Raw genomic sequence first — 20,577 nt, 5'->3', positions numbered from 1 at the left:
CTCGAAACCAAGACTTCCTTCGTGCGGCCTAGCGCGATGGTGTGCAAACGCCACATCCACTGAGCTACACAGGCTCTGACATAGAAACATTATGGATGGTAAACAACATTATTTGTAATATACATTCAACATTGTTGTGTTATTCTCTAAGGATTATAATATACGATAAGCAAGTTTACTTATAATTACAATTAAATTATTATTATTACTGCTTAACCACATGGCAGCTCCAATAATACTAAGCATATAATTACAATGCTAAATGACAAATCACATATATAACTTTAGATTATTTTATCATATATAAAAAACATATTTTTCATTAAATAAAACTCGCACCAAACATATATAAAAACTGTAAAAAACGAACATGATAAACAAAATATTTATGTGAGATTTTTGCAAATTCACTGGTATGTTACGAGATCTGACCTAACCCTGCTTGTGAGAACTCTTGCCTTAAATCAGTTAAATCTCCATTGATTCTTCCATTTATGCTCTGATGATATATATTAAAATTTCTCCTTGTCCTGATCCTCAGCACATCTTTGATAAAGTTTTTGCATATTATATGCCTGCCTTTGCAAAAAAAAAAAAAAAAAAAGTACAATTCTACATGCTGTAATCTGTATACCACATGAGATTTGTGACTAAATGTGGTATACCTTGTATACCACATTTAGTTTTGAACATTCTGATCTGAATCCATGGAAATACTAATCATGTAGGGAATTTATATCCATAGTATCATGTTGATTTCTTCTTTCTACATTATCATACAACCTGAAAACTTATGCTGCACTAGTAAAATGGAAGAGCTAAGAAAACCCCAATCTCAAAACCATATTGGATCATCATCAAATTCCTGATATGTACTCTTAGGGGAATGTACAGGATATTATGGTGGAACTACATGAAAGTTTTACATCATTACTAACTTCCAGTTGACAATATTCCTCCAATGTAATCTGTTATCTATTAGGACTTCAATATTATCAGATCTCATATTTCTGTCTTCTAAGCTACTTTTTGCTGTATCAATCCACCTACATCTTGGTCATCCTCTGAGTCTTTTTCCTGCCAACCTGGAAGTACATTTGTTTGGCTAATCTTTCCCCCTTCCATTCTGTTTAGGTTGAGATTAGCTCTACTAGCACATTCCCAAATGCTAACAGTGGCAAGTCCTTGCCTAATATTGTCATTTTTAATGTGATACTGCCATTGATGCCATCTGTTGACTCTCCTAATCTTTCTTAGAACTCTCATATCTGTGGTCTCCAGTCTTTGATCCAGTGTTTTATTTCTAACCAAGCTCTCAGATCCATCAATTAGAATTGGTTTGAGCCAGTAGCACACTCAGGATTTAATCTGGGGGGGACAGGTTGAGTAGATGATTTGAGAATACCCACTACGCATCGCATACGACCTATGACTGAGCATCCGCAATGATTGCTAATTCAAAAGTAGTATAGAAATAGAAGACACAGTACAACATAAATAAAAAAATTAATTTTAATTAGGAAAAGATTTCTGGAAATTTTTCTAGCGTTTTTTATTCCTTTTTCTTTGTGTGTGTGTGGGGGGGGGCAGGGTCCCTTGGTCCCTGCCTCTGGGTGCACCACTGGTTTGAGCACTGTCTTGTATATAACTAGATTAGTTCTTTGACTAATTTCTTTCTTACTCCATATAAATTTATTTCAGTTGACTGCCTATCATACTAGCTCTACTAATTCTGTTGTCTATTTCCATATACAATTTGTCATCTTCACTAAAATTATGCCTAAATAGCTGAAAGGATATGCTTGTTCTTTTGGTTCTCCATTCAGGATACAGTTGATGTCTTCAGTGTTTCTGCCTATTTTTATTCATACCAAATTTATTATAACAATCATTCAATTTAGTCAGGGAATCTTACTTGAACTGGATTTATTTAGAAGTATAACACCACCTGCATAAAGTAGAGAGCTGAGATGAACATTACCAATTTTGATATCAGCTTTAATACCACTTTCCTTCATAATGTGATCCAGGTAGATAAGAAATTACAGTGAAGATAACATATTTCACATGTTATCTTCACTGTAACATTTTGTATTTTTTAACAGCGTTTTCCATGCTGTCATATACTTTGGCACTTTGTCATATACATTTTCCAATTCTACGAAATTTAAATACAGATCCTTGTTATATTCCCATAATTTCTCAACTACTTGTCTTAACATGAAAATCTGAATCCTGACAACTTTTGTTTTACCTGAACCCCACTTGCTCGTCTACAAGTTTCTCCTCCACAAGTTTTCTGAGCCATTTCTCTAGTATATTTGCCAGGAGATACTCATACTCAAAATCTTTCCAGGAATACTCAGCAGGGAAATTCCTCTGTAATTCTTCCATTCAGTTTTATTTTTATTTTTTACAGATGGGTACTATAAGTGCTCGACTTCAATCACGAGAAATTTGATCTTCTGACCAGGCATTCTGAATTATACAGCATAGCATCGTAAAACATTTATACCTCCATATTTGAGCATTTCTGGTTATATATCAATCTACTCCATATGCCTTTCCACATTTCAGGTTTTGGATAGGTTTTTCTACTTCAAGTACTTATATATATATATATATATATATATATATATATATATATATATATATATATATATATATATATATATATATATATATATATATATATATATATAGTGTTCATGTTCATGAATAGTGTTGATGTATTTCAGCCCACAGTTCACATCTGAAAGCTGCTCAACTTTGATTCATTTTAAGACCTACTTACCCTTTTCCTGCTCGAAACTAATTGGTAATCATTTCCAATTTCAAATCCTCTGTATATTCTTGTGTCTTGAACCAGTGGGAAAACATTGTGAACAATAACATATTCAATGAGACTTTTCTTATTCCTTTCATCTTCTCTCCACATGAATTTGTACACACTTTTATGTGGGAACATGGTGTTAGTAAGTAATAATTATTCCATGTCCTGAGCAAAAATCTAGTGTGTATACTTTCCATTATTATTAAATTTGTTCTTTCCTCCAAATTTTCCAAAAGCAGTTCTGTATGTCTGGTAATCATTTCTACTTTCTTCAACAAGGACCAACTTTTTGTTTTTGTTGTGTCAATCCCATTCTTTAATGCTTCAAAAAAATTCCTCTGTTTCTTCCTTAGTAGAACTTTCTGTGGGTGTATACATAAATAAGTCTCATTTTCCAGTTTCCCATTCTGATATTTGCCCACATAACGTTACTTGATATTGCCTGCCATTCAAGAATGTAATCCTCATATTATTATTATTATTATTATTATTAAGGGAGACCTCCAGTGAGTCAGGAACTCATCGATGGAAGCCATACTATTCAAACCAGCTGTCATGCATGTTCTTCAATTCATTCACACTACTTGCACACACAACATTCAATGCAAATCCATTCTAATCTCACACTACTCTATGAGAGAAAAATATACCCTAATCCCCTTCTTGACAGCATTCATTCTCAACTTTCATGGATACCCTCAAATTCTATCCCCATCCTCCATAAAACGAAAAATTCATTCCATCTACTGAAATCCTGTATAACCCTTTCAGAAAAAGATTGTAAGTCTGAATCATATCACTCCTCTTTCTCCTGTTTGCTAGCGTCTGCAGCCTAGAAATTCTCAGTCTGTCTGTCTTCATAATCTGTATTCCACAATCCTGATATCATTTTTGACACTTTCCTTTGCACCCTCTCCACTGTATCAGAATCACCACAGAAACCAGGAGGCCAGCCCTGTGCATAATAGTCCAAGTGAGGTCTTATCATGGCCTTCTAAAGAGGCAAAAATGAGTTCCTTATCATTGCATGTCAAGGTTCATTTCAACACTACTGTTATTCTCTGAGCTGTATTGACAATTTTTGCTATATGACCCTTGAACTTCAACTTCCTGTCTACTAAAACTCCAAAATCCCTAGCCTCATCAGTTTCTTCAAGCATAATCCCACCAATATAATACAACATTGAATATCTAATCACACCAAAGTGTATGACTTTATATTTACTGACATTGAAGTGACATCCATTTTCCTATGCCCACAGTTCCAGCCTATTCAAATCATTCTACAAGTACTGCATTCCTGATTACACTATCTGTCTTTGCATCATCAGCAAATCTTTCCCAATGTCATTAATGTACAGATTGAATAACAGTGGACCAAGGATTGATCCTTGTGGTACACTGCTTTTTACCTTAAATCTCACAGACTCATGTCCCCCGTATACCACTTTTTGATATCTATCAGTCAACTATCCTCGTATCCATGCTAATATTTTATAATGTAATCCCATATTCTCCAATTTATGCAACAGTCTATCATGCTGTATTCTATCAAAAGCCTTAGTAAAATCCAAAAGTATCATGGTGTATCCACTGTATTCTCAGTCTGTCTTCATTAACACTTGTCTAGTTCAATGGTAACATTATTATAGAATGTTAGCAAGTTGCTAAAACATGACCTCCCCTTAGTAAGCCCATGTTGTTCATTGCAAAGTAGAAATTTACTGTCAACCCATTTCTGAATGCGAGATCTAACCAACCTTTTCAAAATCTTCATCATTACTCCTGAGATTTAATGTGGAATGCTATAGCTACTACTCCTTTTCCTTGATTGTTATTGCCTGAATATAACCTTTTGTATTTGTTGCTTAGAAAGATCTCACCTGTTTTTGTATTTTTTTTGTTTCGGTCACACCTATTATGTCAATGTGCTACTTATCTAATTCTTCTACTAGCTCCATTTGTTTTTCATTAATTCCTCTTATGTTGAGAGTATCAATCTTGAACTCCTCTGATGTCAAGTTGGGATGTGTTCCAGAATTTGTTCTGATAGCTAACCAGATGTGATTATTATTTTTTATGCTAATTTTTGATCACCAGTAAAGTATGACAGAGTCATTTGCCACCTAATGTTTTTAAATATTTAAAAAAAAAAAAAATTCCAACATTTATGATAGTGAGATTTGAATTTTTAACCTATCAGAGACAAAGGGAGATCTCTTACTTTCTACTCTACAGAGACTGGCATTTATTAATTAGTGCGCTGTTATTGAATAAAATACTCTAAAACAGTGAAGCTTTGTTACTGATACTTAATTTTTTTAATGTAATATTTCATTTTTCATTAATCATCCATTTAATCATTTAAATTATGCTTGCATTTCACTTTGTCTTGCAAAGTGAAATACATTTGCATTTCAGCTAAATAAAATATTGTTTTTAAAAAAAACCATGTCATTATAAAACTCTGTATTCAAAACAAGTTTTTTTCATATAGCAAAAAATTGTCAGAACCTTAATTGTATAAGTTAAACTTATGGGTTCTGTGTATGTATTGTGATTGTCTTTATGTTAAATAAGATGGTGTTTAATTTAACATGATCACCCCCCCCCTCCTCCTCCACCCAAATAAAAAAATTACTGAATGCGGGAATGTGATATGCAAAAGTTACTTTGGATAGTAGCCATATGCTTCATCATCAGTATTTTAAAAGGCATGATTCATATCATGCTTTTTTTAAATAGTGAAAATTAATATTTATGAAACTTAATATATCTGATATGTGACACTCAAAAAATATAATAAAGTTAGTATATATTATTTTACTACTTTTATGATTGCTTTGTTATTTATTTAGCTTTTTCTTTCCTTAGAAATGGTGAGCAGTGCTTCAGACAGTGAAGTTTCAACAAAAATGGCTCCCTTAGTTGTCCCTGTTACTTTGCATTCTGAATTAACTTCTACAACTTGTAGCAGTAGCTTCTTAAAGAATCACCATGCACGCTCTCCTTGTAAGTCTCCTAGAAGAACTGAAGAAGGTGTTTATCTCAGCATCAATAAAGGAAAAGACAAGACTTCAAAAAAAAAATCTAAAAGAAGGGGAGAATCAAAAAATAAATCAAAAAAAAATACAGAGAAAATTCAAAATATGGGAAATGATCATATATCACTGAAGTCAAAAAAGCATAAAAAACGTAAAGAAGAACATAAACATCGTCATCATCATCATCACCATCGTTGTCATCATCATCATCATCACAAAAAACATAAACACAGTAAGAAGAACAGCACTGATACTCAGGAACATCACCGGCATGGTTCCATTTCCACCCAAAATATATCATCTGAAATACTTGTTAAGAGTAGCACTTCTTTGAATGATGATTCAGGAAAGGAATTATCATTGCCTCTTAACACTACATCTGTATGTGAACTACAAATTTCATCTACTAATCCTGCCAACATTATATTAGAATTGCAACCTCAGGAAACAGGTTCTCATGCAAGTTCTGAAAAGAAAAGAACAGAAGTGATACCTTTTCTTCAGCCTTATCCTATTGCTGATAGATCTGCTCAACAAAAAGTTTTGAATGGCACTGTGAGCGAAGTATACTCACCATCATGTAATATGGAAGAGGAATGCAATAGTGCTTCCATAAAGCAAACACACACTGTTTTGAACAGTGCCTCACAGGTACGTTCTTTAAAAAGTGCATTTCAGTAAGTTGGTAGTTATTTTGACAATTAAAATTAAAAAAACCTGCAATTAACATGGTAATCACCTTATTTAGAATGTTTATAATTAAGTTATTTGTTCATTATAAACATAAAGCAAATTATTGATGATTATAAACATTCCTTGAATGTTTAAAACAAAACAGGCACAAGATTACTTGCACTGCAAATGAATCAAAATGAATATAAATGTAAGTATATACCATTCACACAAAGCATATGCACACACACACACGCGCGCGCACGCGTGCACACACAAGGGAAGGAAAATGGCACTCTTGCAGCAAGCTAATTTCAATTTTAATTTTTTTCTTCAAGGTTTCAATTTCACACGGAATTGTTATGTAGAAATTACCAACCCCTTCCTACAGTAAATCACAAACATTCCCCCTCTTCCCTGAATCTTTTCCCTTAGTTGATATGTCTCAAACCAGATATATTTTATTTAGAGAAAAGAACTTGGTGTATCTGCCTTAGAAGCACTTCTAAGGCAGATACACCAAGCTGACATGACATAGCCCTACACTTATCCCAAAATGTTCCGAATAACACAGTCGAAACTGCTCGCACCCCGTTAACATTCTCTCCCAGCACTGTTTCCCATAAATCCCTTCCTTTTCCCAAAGAAGCACCCTTAAATATAATATATATATATATATATATATTATTTTAAAAAAACCCAGGTTTTTCTAATTTAATCTTCCCACCTTGCCTCAATCCCCCCCCCACCAGTTTCCTATCCCCTTTATTGGCCTAACAGCAGAAGTATGGAGAATGAAGAAATCCTAACATTCAAACAAGGTATGTGCAAAATTTCTTCCTCTATTAGTCTGCATATATTTACCTCTAAAATACACTTATAATGCCCTAAAAATTCTTGAGTAAAAAGCCAATGTATTTAAAATAAGGGACACTCCTAAATGAAAACAGGCTAAAATAGCCGTATAAATAATAGTTTTTTAAGAGGAGTAACATGGGAATTTTCCCAGAAATAATACCTATTACTAATGCATGACTGACCTTTCAAAGCCATGTTGCACCTCATACATCCACTCATTCTTAAATTCTCTTTTTTCACTTATTTTCCCTGTACTTTTACTGCAACTCTTGAGATTCTGATTGATCTATAATATGCTACTGCAGTCTTGGAACTTCCCTTATACAAAGGAATTATTTTGCCTTCTTTCCACTCTCTTGGAATTCTACCAAAGCTGAGACTTAAATTAAAAAGCCTAATCAGAGGCATTGCCAGTTCCCTTGTGCATTCTCATAAAATGCGAGCTGATATCCCATCTAATATTATGGCTATATTTACATTGAGATTCTGCAATATCCTAATAACCTCAAGTTCATTCACCTCTGTTCCCACATCTCTCTCTGTCACATATGTTACAGCAGTAACCTCACTTGTATGATATACCCTTGACTAATATAATTAATTATTAAATTTCTGCAAAAAGGAATGATGTAGAATTTGTGGATCTGTGGTCTCTGTTCGATAGAGAGAAGGATTTGTACAATGCAGATGAACTGCATCTGAATGGTTTTGGTGTTAGATATTTGGAGAAAGCTTTGTTCACCAAGCATGCTGACGTGCAAATTGAGGGAAACTTAAGCAATTTGGGTGGAAGCAAGTGATTTTGTGTGAAGGCATCCATGAAGCAAGTGAGTATGAGAATGACCAAGTGAGGAATCTTGTCTTTCAAGCTAAAATATTGTATAAGGTAGTCGATTCAAAAAGTAAAGGTGGTTGGGGGAATAAAGGGATGTTGCCGTTTCTATATATACTCTCTGGCCAAAAAGAAACCGAACTTTTAATAGAAAACAAAACATAGGCCAATTATAATTATTCAAATCATTTATTTCAATCAATATACTCTCCCTCAGCTTCGATACAGTGTTTGGCAGCACAGTCAATTAATTTGTTAAATGAGTTTTTTATATCGGTTTTTGGGATACTGTTGAGGGTTGTGGTTACTGCCGCTTGAACGTTTCAATGGTGTCATATCGCTTTCCTTTCATTGGCAAATGAAGTCGGTAGAAGAGAAAGAAGTCACAGGGTGCTAAATCAGATGAATACAAATTAATTAATTAATTAATTAAGGCGAATGATCCATCACATAAACTTGATTTTTGCCCAAAAACTGTCTCGCTATGTTCGAATGATGAGATGGTGCATTGTTGTGCAAAAGTGACCCAGCTGCCTGCATCACGATATTCATGCCGTATGCGATGAATTCTCTCTATCAATCGCTTCAAAACTTCAAGATAAAACTCATCATTGACCATTTGGCCAGGTGGAACGAATTCTTTGTCGATAATGCCCTTGAAATCATAGAAACAAATCAGCATTGTCTTTACTTTTGACTTCTCCAAACGACTTTTTTTTTTGGATGTCCCTCTTCTGGTGGTCTCCACTCAGCACTCTGGCACTTGTTTCAGGCTCATACTCAAAACACCATGTTTCGTCATCAGTAACGATCATTTCAAGGAAGTTTGAGTCCTTACGAACAGTTTTAATGAGGTCCTTGCAGTGTTCAATTCGATAAATTTTTTGGTCGTCGGTCAATTTGTGGGGATCAAATCGCGAATTCAATTTATGAAGGCCCAAACTCTGAATAAAAATGTTATGCACAGTTGATTTTGGAATCCCCAATTCATCTGCAATCAATCTCACAGACTATTTCAGGTTTTCTTTGATGAAATCACACACTTTTTGGATGTTAACTTTGCTCAGTCAGTCCAGTTTTTAAACGGTCTGGCTTTTCGTCGTCCTCAGGCATCTCACGACCACTTTGAAATCTCTTAAACCACTCGTAAACTTGAGTACGGGATAAACATTCACCACTGTATGCTTTTTGAAGCATCTGATGCATTTTGGTAAAACTTTTACCAAGTTTCTCGTAAACAGGCTTATACGTTGGTTATGCATTTCTAAATCACTTAGGGAATTGAAACAACGTAGATCCGAATATGAATTAAATTATACTTTAATAGATATTTCCGATATTTCGGCAATGTCACATTGCCATTTTCTAAAGGAACTTACAAAAAGGCAGGTGCACACAGGCACTAACAATACAGTAACTGAGAATGAAGATGTGAAGCTATCGTTCTCCTAGAAGTCCTGATGGTGCCCTCTGGCGGGCTAAGTAGGCGTTCTTGGCCGTTGGGCTGAAGGTCTGCGATGTATGCCTCCCAAATTTGGGGCAGTCGCATACAACCAAATTTGTTGAGGTTTGGAGAGTTTCTTAGGGCAGAGGCTGATTCCATAAATAATCTTTCGAATTTTTATTTGCTCCGGTGTATTATTGTTGCTTTCTTCCACCATATTCTGTGGCGAGTATCCAGAGCATGGTCTGCAAGACCAGAATGGCTATACTTGTAAAACCGGATGTAGTCCTTGTGTTCAGAAATTCTGATATTCACTGTCCTGCCTGTTTGGCCAAAGTACGACAGTTTACAACTGCAAGGGACCTGGTATACACCAGGTAGGTCTAGTTTTGTGTCAAACTTTTACCAAGTTTGACACAAAAGTCAATCGCAGCCCTCTGTTTGAAACTCATTTTCCCACCGTTCATCAAAATACACTGTCACTCTTGGCACTATAACTCAGCTTCTAATGAAACGAATGTCATAAATAGTTGACACAACACTAATGAAGGTTGCCACTTTTGACAACAAAAAGATACAAGAGGTGGCTTCACTAGTTTCTTCTATTTTCAAAAAGTTCGGTTTCTTTTTGGACAGAGGGTGTACTAATGCCAGAAGTATCAGGAACACGAGGGAGGAATTTCTGGCATTGGTTAGTTCAACCTTACCAAAAGTTATAGGCATTAGTGAGACTTGGCTAACAGCAGCAGATGTAGTTACAAGGATTGAATGTGAAGGGTTTAGTATTTTCAGGAAAGATAGAGAAGTTAGGTGGGTGGAGTGCTGTTGATAATAGCAGATGAATTATAACCAAAAAGAATAGAATGACAGGTGGGAGGGTAGCTGTTTATTTGAAGCAATCTGGTGTGAACCAGGGAGTTCCTTAGATGATCTGGAAGACATGCATCACCAAATTAGTACAGTGAATACAGGTCAAGTGATTATTATGGGGAACTTCAACTATGAAGATATAGACTGGAAGGAAGAATGTGATCACATGGCATGAAGGAAACAGAATTTATACACCTGCTAAGGGATAATTACTTACGGCAACATGTGATGGAGGGGACTAGGGGTGGGAGAGTATTGGACCTGGTCATAGGATCAGAAGAGTTATCCATAACCAAGGTGACAACATTGCCTCCAATTGGTGAAAGTGACCATGCCATCTTGACTGGGAGATTGTAAAACATGAAGAATATTCTATCAAGAAGGGATATTTGTAGAACTACAGGGCAGGTGATTATGACATGCTTAGGAAAAAGCTTAAATCTGTACTATGGCATAAAATACTGCAGGGTAAGGATGTTAGTAGTGCACGAGATATTGTTAAGGGTCACCTAGAGGAAGCAGTATTAAATTGTATACCTAGGGTAAGGGGTTTAATTGGGTAGGAGTTAGATGGATGAATAATATCATTAAACACAAGTTGCAGAAGAAGAAAATGCTGTGGAGGGTATGAAGAGAAAGGTGACCAGCAAACTCATGAACAGTACAAGGCTCAAGCAAGAAAGGTACGAGTATGACAAGGAAGACAAAATTAGAGATTATGAGAAGAATTTAGCTGAGCCGGTCAAAGGAAATCCCAAAGAATTCTTTTGTTATGTGGCAAGTAAGAGGAAGAATAACTATGGAAGATTAACCTTAATGAGTGATGATGATCCCGAGGGGACAGAAGCAGATAAAATAGTTGATTTACTGAGTTACCACTTGCAAGCATATATTATTCAAGTGAGGTTACTGCTTTAACCTTTGTGACAGACACTAACATGGGAAGAGAGGTGGATGAAATGGAGGTTCTTAGGATTTTGCGAGAATGTGCAAGGAAACTGGTAATGTCTTTGACTAAGCTGTTTAATTTAAGTTTCAGCTCTGGTAGAGTTCCAGGGGAGTGGAAAGAGGGCAAAATTATTCCTTTGCATAAGGGAGGTTCTAAGACTACAGTAATAAAGTATAGACCAATCAGTATTGTAGGTGTGGTGGTAAAAGTACTAGAAAAATTGGTAAAAAATAGAAATCAAGAATGGGTAGATAAAAATATGATACTGTATGAAGGTCAACATGGCTTTGTGAAGTGGTCGGTCATGCCATAATTTACTAACTTTTTATAATAGAGTAACAGCTAAGTTGGATAAAGAAAATGGCTGCGCGATGATTTTGCAAAGGCATTTGACAGAATACCACATGGAACACCGTTATGCAAATTAGAACAAATGGGGATGGATATGATACTAGTTAAGTGAATAAGAGGATGGCTGCTGGACAGATATCAAAAAGTTGTATATGGAGAGGCAGAATCAAGGGAAAATAGGTGACTAGTGGTGTGCCATAAGGTTCAGTGCTAGGACCATTGCTGTTTAATTTGTACCTAAATGATATAGGAAATATCCTGAAAGGAAATATTCAGTTGTTTGCTGATGATGAGAAATTAGGTAGATTAATAGGTGATGTGGAAAGCTTACAGGAAGATTTAAATAAGCTGTCAGTGTGGGCAAAAGTTAATGAGTGTCAGTTTAATGTTGAGAAATGTAAAGTTGTGCATTTTGGGATAAATAGATTACAAGCTGTGTATCACATGGATGGACTGTACTCCAGGAAATAGCTGAAGCTAGAGATTTAGGGGTGGTGGCAGACAGAGAGTTAAAGTTTAGAGGACATATTGCGAAGGTTGCTAAATTTGCCCATAAGATTACTTGGCTTGTGAAGAACACATTAACAAGTAGAAATAAGGAAGTTGTAATTCATCTTTATGAGGCCTTAATACACCCACATTTGGATTACTGTGCTCAAGTCTGGTCCCCTGGGTTTCTTGGGGATGAGAAATTGGTGGAGAGGATTCAGAGGTGAGTGACCAAGATGTGAGTGGCCTGTGGAACGTTCCCTATGAGGATGGATTGAAAATGTGTAGATTGCAGAAGCTGGTTGATAGGAGAAAAAGAGTAGCTATGATAGAACTATTTAAGTTGCTCAAAGGATTTTATAGGATAGATACAGGGGAAATGTTTCAGCACTTTGCTAGACGGACCACAACAAGGGGTCATCCCTGAAAGTTGAATAAATGTGTGGTCAGTAGGGGTGTGAGGACTAGATTTTTTGCTTAGGGAGTGGTGAATAAGTGGAATGGGTTGCCAGAGTCAGTTGTGAGTGCTTTTTCTGTGAAATGGGTTCAAGAAGAGGTATGATAGATTGTGTGAATAGATTGGATCTCCCACGGTGAGTCTTTGGACTCCATGGAGGTTCAGATATAGATAGAAATAATAATAATAATAATAATTTTTGCACCAGGGAAACATTATTTTGTTGTACTTTCATTAAATACTCCTGATCATAAAGTCTCCATACACAAATTTTCTCCTTACCTTGTTTGTCTCATTTCTTCACATGATCTCAGTTCTTACCTTGGTCCATCTGTTTCTTTCTCTTCTTAGCCTTGCTAATATCTTGTAATTTCTGCAACTTTTTTACTTCATGTCTTGTCCTTGAAGGGCAATATACAAGTGTGCATATTGCAAGCATCCTTATGTAGGTCCATTTCATTAACTGCATTTTCAATGTGCATCATTGAAAATGCATTTCCTGCATTTTCAATGATGCACATTAAACATGAATTCTGCCATTAACATTTTCCATTCTACCATTGATATTATCTACTCTACTAATACTTGCTTCTGGGTAGTGACTCTTCCCATAATGCATAGCATTATACATGTCCATAATTATATGTGCATTTAATTATGGGATACTAAGGCTATTGATGTGAAGTCATTAGCCTCTATATACAAGTAGCCCAGTCGTGAAGTGACTTTACATGCAAACTTTTGTTTGCTTACACTTGGATAAAGGATGAAACCAAAAATATAATTTTGTAGCATCTTTAATTTATAACACTTGCTTCGTTTTCACCACCCAACTGGCATTCACTCTCAAAACATTTAATACACACTTAACCACCAGTTTCGATCTCCTTCCATAAAGTCTTTAACTTTCACGATGAATACATTGCACACACACAACTGCACTGTACAAAATCATGTAAATCGGTTCACCCAAGAATGACATCTTTGTCGCCAGTGCTTGCAACGTATTGTGGCATAATAACAATATCTAATTTAAACAAAAAATACAAGTTTTTCTTAAAAACTAAATAACTCAGACAGTCATACACACTTATAAAACAAAAACTACAATGAGTTAACCTAATATTAATAATTAAATTAAGAATAACAATACAACACATATAGTGCACCACCTTGTGGCCATGAACATAAACAAAAAAATTAATATAAATAACCAAAATTTAAATATTGCATAATTTTCTATATTTATTGGTGCGAAAATAATAATGAAGCACTTTTAAATATACTTTGTACCATAATCTTTGTGCAGTTTATTTATGTATTTATTCATATAGACCCTTTTGTTCATTCACCATTCCTCATTTGTCCTGGAGGACTGGTTGAGCCCTCCTAATGAGGGATTAAGTATGCATTTATGACCATAAATCCATATGTATTCACGGACCGGTTTGCCTGTTTTGAGGAATGAATCTTTGTGCAGTGAGAATGTTGAATGAGCAGGGTGAAATGTTTCTACCAGAACATCATTGTAATGAACCAAAAATACCAGAGTAAAATGGAATGCTTGTCCTCTATCCTACAAGCATTCCATTTTACTCTGGTATTGTTGGTTCATTACAATGATGTTCTGGTGGAAACATTTCACTTTGTTCATTCATCATTCTCATTGCACAAAGATTTTCTCAAAAAAAAGTATAACAGAGAAGGAAGTTAATCTTCATGATATCCTAGTTGCCATCTCATGGTACCATTTGATTTCCCTCAAACCTTTTGACAATATTTCAAAGTGATTTCCAGATTAAAGTCCTGTTTTGGGGACACTTTCAAATTCTTCATCTTTTAATAATTGTCTAATCTGAGGTTCAATCAATCTACTATTGCTATTCATGAAACTTGGTCATGCACTGGTGGAAAATGAGCTTAATTAGGAGCTTGTATGTTATGTTGTCCTTACCTGGTGTAAGATCCTTTCAGGAAAATCATATTTTCCTGCCATATATTCTGTCCTGCTGTCCCATAAGGACAAAAAAAAGTTTTTTGTAAATCCTTCTTTATACTCAACACTAGTTCATTTACTTTTCATTGGCCACAGATATATCATAGTGTAAATGGGGGTGGGGTCTATTTTATTCTCTATATCTCTTTAAGCTATACTGCCTTCCACACTTGCCTTCTTATTCTTTGAATACCAGAAAATTTATTTGAAAAGCTGCACCACTGATGTCCATTTTCTAGTAATATGAAGTGGTAAGTGCGTCCAGTAGGTTTTCCCATTACATTCAAATTATCCCTAATTAATTAATATCTGCAATCGTGGTCTACTATCTATCCTTTACTATCCTTTCTCCTGGGTGCCCGCTAATAGGCTCTAATATTTTTTTCGGAACAGTGCATCAAAGAATTAAATATCAGGCAACATTCTATTAACATTTAAACAACACATTTATTTACCATAAAACAATTTACACTATTAATCCATTAAAGAAAAATTTCTTAGTTTAACTTTACATAAAACAATTATGTTAAAATGCCCTTTCAATTCATGAAAATTATGTCACATAAATAACCACTCTTCCAATATCGAATTACTATCCTAAGCATTTAACAAACAGTTACTTCTTTACTGTTATACACATAAGAATATCATTACATATAAAAGTTAGATCCTTCGATACTAAGATAATACTCTAGGCAAATGCACTACTAACAAACTGTTTCTCTCTAATTGTTACACACATAATCTTCTATTACTTGTTAAACATTAAATCCAACCATTAATGCTGTTCAAAATCAACAGCCTATCTTAACAGTCCACTATTAGAGTTCTCCTATAATTGGAAGAAAAAAATCTCCTACAAAATTGGAAGAAAAAAATCAAACTCACTTTAGGGCTGCTACCCACTGCATATTCTCATTCCCTGGCTTCGGATTGGAGTCCTGACCATTTTCTCCCATATCAGGTTTTTCTCTCCCTTCTTACGGCAGCGATAGATTTACTGACACTTCTGGGACACTGTCCTCGCAGCACTTCGGGTGAAGATTATCAGCTTAAGGAGTAGTTGCATGCGCGTTGGACTTAACGGAGCAATTTCTTCCCGCTCGAAAATTTTCTCCCCTCGGACAATAGCTCCCGGCGAAGATTCATCATCAAATGTCTGCTTTGCCTGGCGGATAGGCTCCCATCATCTTTCTTTCAGACCACTGGCATGACTTCTCCTGAAGTCGCGTCCTCGATGGCTTACATCCGATGGACAACCGCTTGGATACCGGTGACAGCCTATGGATAACCGAAGACTTGTGGATAACCGGCCAACGCCTTTTATTCACCTTCTTTCGGATCCCTGCACGAAGACATGGGACCCAGAATATTTCAGTGCGATCCCTTGTTCTTTCCTTGTCACTGACCCTTTCTTTGATCTTCTACACTCCTTTAATCCTATTTGTTTCGGGCAGTGGAAGTGCATCTGAAGTTTGTCGGTCAGTCTGACACTGACCTTGAGTGTTTACAGGTGGCATTCACAAAACACTTTCACATATCCTTATAAGGAGCAAATATACAAAGTTTTCTGGTGGCAAGGTATTGCCTTTTGTTCAATACATTCTAGAATTTTCTGTTTTAGGGCAGCAAGTAGAGACAATTCCCATAGGGATTATTTACATTAACAAACTGTTTTAAATATACATAGACATACAGGTTATTTTTATAACATCCTTACAGTGCTTGACTTCTGTAAAAATTGATGTAAGGCTTTCTGGCATTATTAAGCTACATCAAATTTTTACAATAGGTAGGCTTTATGTCTTATTACTTCCATCAACTCGAACATAGCATATTTTCTAGTTTCCTCATATCTATTGGATGTGCAAGAGATGCAGAAGCCTTAGCATTGCTATTATGCAACAAATGTGCTTTTAAGCATGTTTTTTTAAGATTCTACAACAGCTGCATAATGTGTTAGAATATATAGCTTGCATTTTTTAATTTAGTCTTCTCTGTAATTCTGATTGTCTTCTTTGCTTGCACAGGCTGTAAATTTACAGTTCGTTTCATATATTTTTCTGTAAGAATTCGTCACAGTCTGAATTTGTATGCTTTTTATGCTGACACTTTCTATTTATTAACATTAACCCTGCGGAGGTCGCTGCTGATCTGACAGATACAAACAAATTGTTTAATATAAATATTCTTACACATATCCAGTGTATAGCTTGGAGGTCATGAGTAGCTGCGCATGCATATAAAGGGTGTCCCAAAATTCACGCAAGATTTAAATTTAGCGCCATTTGTGCTGTAAAGTGTTGCCAACGAGAAAAAAAAGACAGTGTGACAGCTGACAGTTCAGGGTTATTAAAAATGGAGCACTACACGAAAGAACAACGCATTTTCATTGTTGAGCAATATTTTAAAAATAATGAAGGTTTGGCAGCTACAGTTCGCAATTTTCATACAAAATATGGTCGGAATAGTGATTTAACTTCATCAACTGTGAAAAGATTAATTAAAAAATTCAAGGAAACTGGATCAATTAGTGATCTTATACACTCTGGCCATCCTTCAACAAGTCGTTCAACAGAAAACATCGAAGCAGTTCGTGAGAGCTGAGAGTCCAGGAACATCAATTCGGCACCGTGGTCTTGAATTGGGCATTTCAAGAAGCTCTCTACAGTGTATTCTCACGAAATATTTGCATCTTTATGCTTACAAAGTTCAATTAACTCAAGAACTGAAGCCTACTGACCACACACAGCGAAGAGAGTTCGTTGAACGGATTATGGAACAACAACAAGTGGATGCTTATTTTTCGAACAAAATCATCTTCAGCGATGAGGTTCATTTTCATCTTGATGGCTTCGTTAATCGACAAAATTGTTGCATTTGGGGTTCAGAAAATCCACGAGTGATTGTTGAGAAACAAATGCATCCACAACGTGTCACTGTTTGGTGTGGATTTTGGGCTAGAGGCATCATCGGTCCATTCTTCTTCGAAAATGCGGCTGGTAAGGCAATAACAGTTAATGGTGCTTGCTATCGTGACATGATAATCCAGTTTTTTGTGCCTAAATCGCAAGATATGGATGTGGACGATATGTGGTTTCAACAAGACGCTGCCACATGCCATACAGCCCGAGAAACATTTCAATTACTGCATGAGTCATTTCCTGGTCGTGTAATTTCTCGTTTTGGTGATCAGAATTGGCCGCCCAGATCATGTGACTTAATGGCATTGGACTTTTTTCTTTGGGGTTTCTTGAAGTCTAAGGTTTATGCCAACAAGCCCACGACCACCCATGCCTTGAAGGAGGAAATTGAGCGCTGTATCAAAAAAATTCAGCCACATTTATGCAAAACGGTCATGGAAAATTTCAACAAAAGAGTGCGTATGTGCCAGCAAAGCCATGGAGGCCATTTACCCGATATGCTATTCCATGCATAACCCTATACTGTATACTTTATGAATCAATAAGAAATTACAATTTTTAATTAAAAACCTGTGTTTTCTATCAAAATTACTTCTTGCGTGAATTTTGGGACATCCTGTATTATGAGTGATATTCCACACACTGTTTATGCGGTCAGTTTTGGTTTAACATGCGTGTGATATTTCATAGTAAATTGTATCTGAGAGATACTGCGAACTCTGATGTCAATATAGTTGATTTTTTTTAATTTACCATTGAAAATGACTGGAAAAATATATCGATTGGATAATCCATCAGATGTTGAAGAGATTCAGCGATTTTGTTACTTGATATACCGAGAACTTGATATACTGTATACCACGAACTCCAATGTTAGTATAGTATTGGTTTAGTTTTTCTTTTTTTATTGTTTTTTTTTCCTTTGTTTCTTTGTTCAATAATTTCTAGATTGTAACTGAAAATAAATAAACCATCATGTATTATATTTGCAGCGTTTTTTTTTTTTATCGCATTTTAGTACATACTAGTAATGAATGTATCTCTCAGATACACGCAACCTACGCTGCAATCTTTTCAACCCCAATCTCTGCAGGGTTAATAAGGATTATATTAAAGTTATAGTCTTCTTTTATTAAAGTTATAAAATCTTTTTCTTCAGTTTTCTTCCTTTGATCTGCACTTGTGAGAAATGCATTTCATTCTTGTATAAAAATCAAGTGCTACTAATGCATAATTATTGTTCCTAATGCATAATTATGCATTACCACTCACTGCTCAAACTTAACAGGTTCAGTCAGGCACTTCAATTGACATTCTTTTGATCTGCAAATTATCTAGACAAAATAAGCTTTCTCTAGCTTATGATTAATTGATGTATCACTGCCTGAAAAAGGCATATGAAATTTAAACCCATGTCCCTTTCTCTGTCAGGTGGCATGCAGTAAATCGTTCATTCATAGAAGTCATTACCTTCAATTGCTTAATAGCTGTTTTATTAGTCATAATGAATGAGTTCAAATTATTTAAATGATATACCCGTGGTCAGTGTTTAAAGTACTTAAAGTAGTTCAAAGTGATTTTGGGGGAAAAAAAAAAAGCAGGATGCTTTTAAATATTAAAGGTATGTAAGATTATCACTTTAATATTTAGACTGTGGAATGGTTTAGGGCAGTGGTTTGTTATACTAATAATGGCAGCATTACAGTTATTTCTTTGGTGGTTTTGAAAACACTGTGGAGATCAACAGCCATGCTCTGTGTATTGTATTAAACAAGCATTTTGAGTGAACAATGAAATCAGATGTTTTGATGTGTTTTTATCCAAAAAGCATGTAGCTCGTTTCCATTTTCAGTGATATTAAATTCAAGTTGTATTGTGTCATGATAGAAATATCATTATTGTAATGTTTCAAGACTACTGTCATTTCAGAAGTGTAAAAGTTGATGTATGTTTGTGTGTCTTTAATTAGTAGTCCCACAAAACAGGTGAAGAGCACATGCAGAACACATTACATTTTTGTGTCATAACCTTAGTGCCAAATTCCAAAACAACCCATAGCTTATCATTAATTATCACTAATTTGTTAATTTATATTTCAAATGGCACAAAGAATAGAAGGACATTAGAGAAGAATATGTGTAAAAAAAAGTGATCAAGCAAAAAAAAAAAAAGGTTGGAAACTGCTGACATTTGCAGAAATATAAAGATATATTGTACCTATATCATCCTACCTCGTTTCAAGCACAAACTGGTTTACATCTGCATAAAAGGGAAGAGTAGTCTTTCATCATAATGGTCTTGATTACAAAGAAGACAGTTCATGGAAGAAAAAAGTTTTCAATTATATCTGCCTAGACTTCAAGGCAGTTTTTGTATGTGCATTAGAGCATTTGTCTTTTCATTCTGATAACATTATAAATACTGTTGCACATATCTTTGTAAATGATAAATACTAGGGTGGTCTGAAAAGGTGGCCTCGACCATAGAGGGCAACACTATTGGCAAGATTTTTTTTTCTTTCTAAGTTAGTACATCTGTCATAAGCATCCATGTGAAATTGAAAGTCATTCTATCAAGTAGTTTGCTTTATACAGCTATGTGAAGCAAAAGTGTTGTCTGTATCCCTTGAAATGGATAAATTGAGTACTGTGTGGTTATAAAATTCTTTGTAAAAGAAGGTTTAACACCAAAGAAATTCATTTCAAGTTCATAAAAGTTTATGGGCACTTTTCTCCTGGGCTGCCGAGTTTAAACCTGACCATACCAGCCTTGAAGATGATCCGCATGAAGGATGTCCAAAAAGTGTAACAACACCAGAAATCATTGATCAAGTGCACAATATGGTATTGGATGACCGG

The 20,577-nt window shown here is 35.3% G+C and overlaps 1 protein-coding gene across 1 annotated transcript in view; it reads left to right on the top strand.

Annotated features, from left to right (window-relative positions):
- The window catches only part of LOC150103022 (uncharacterized), a 435,119-nt gene that overhangs the window by 376,701 nt on the left and 37,841 nt on the right, over positions 1 to 20,577 (top strand). The window contains exon 28 of the mRNA XM_090398054.1: positions 5,708 to 6,528. Coding sequence (XP_090254180.1) covers positions 5,708 to 6,528 — 821 coding nt within the window. The remainder of the gene's footprint in view (positions 1 to 5,707; positions 6,529 to 20,577) is intronic.

Source organism: Typopeltis vanoorti, chromosome 9 (assembly GCF_054136105.1).
Source record: "Typopeltis vanoorti isolate ZY-2024b chromosome 9, IOZ_Tvanoo_1.0, whole genome shotgun sequence".
Taxonomy (NCBI): domain Eukaryota; kingdom Metazoa; phylum Arthropoda; class Arachnida; order Uropygi; family Thelyphonidae; genus Typopeltis; species Typopeltis vanoorti.
This window is presented reverse-complemented; position numbering and strand designations above follow the sequence as displayed.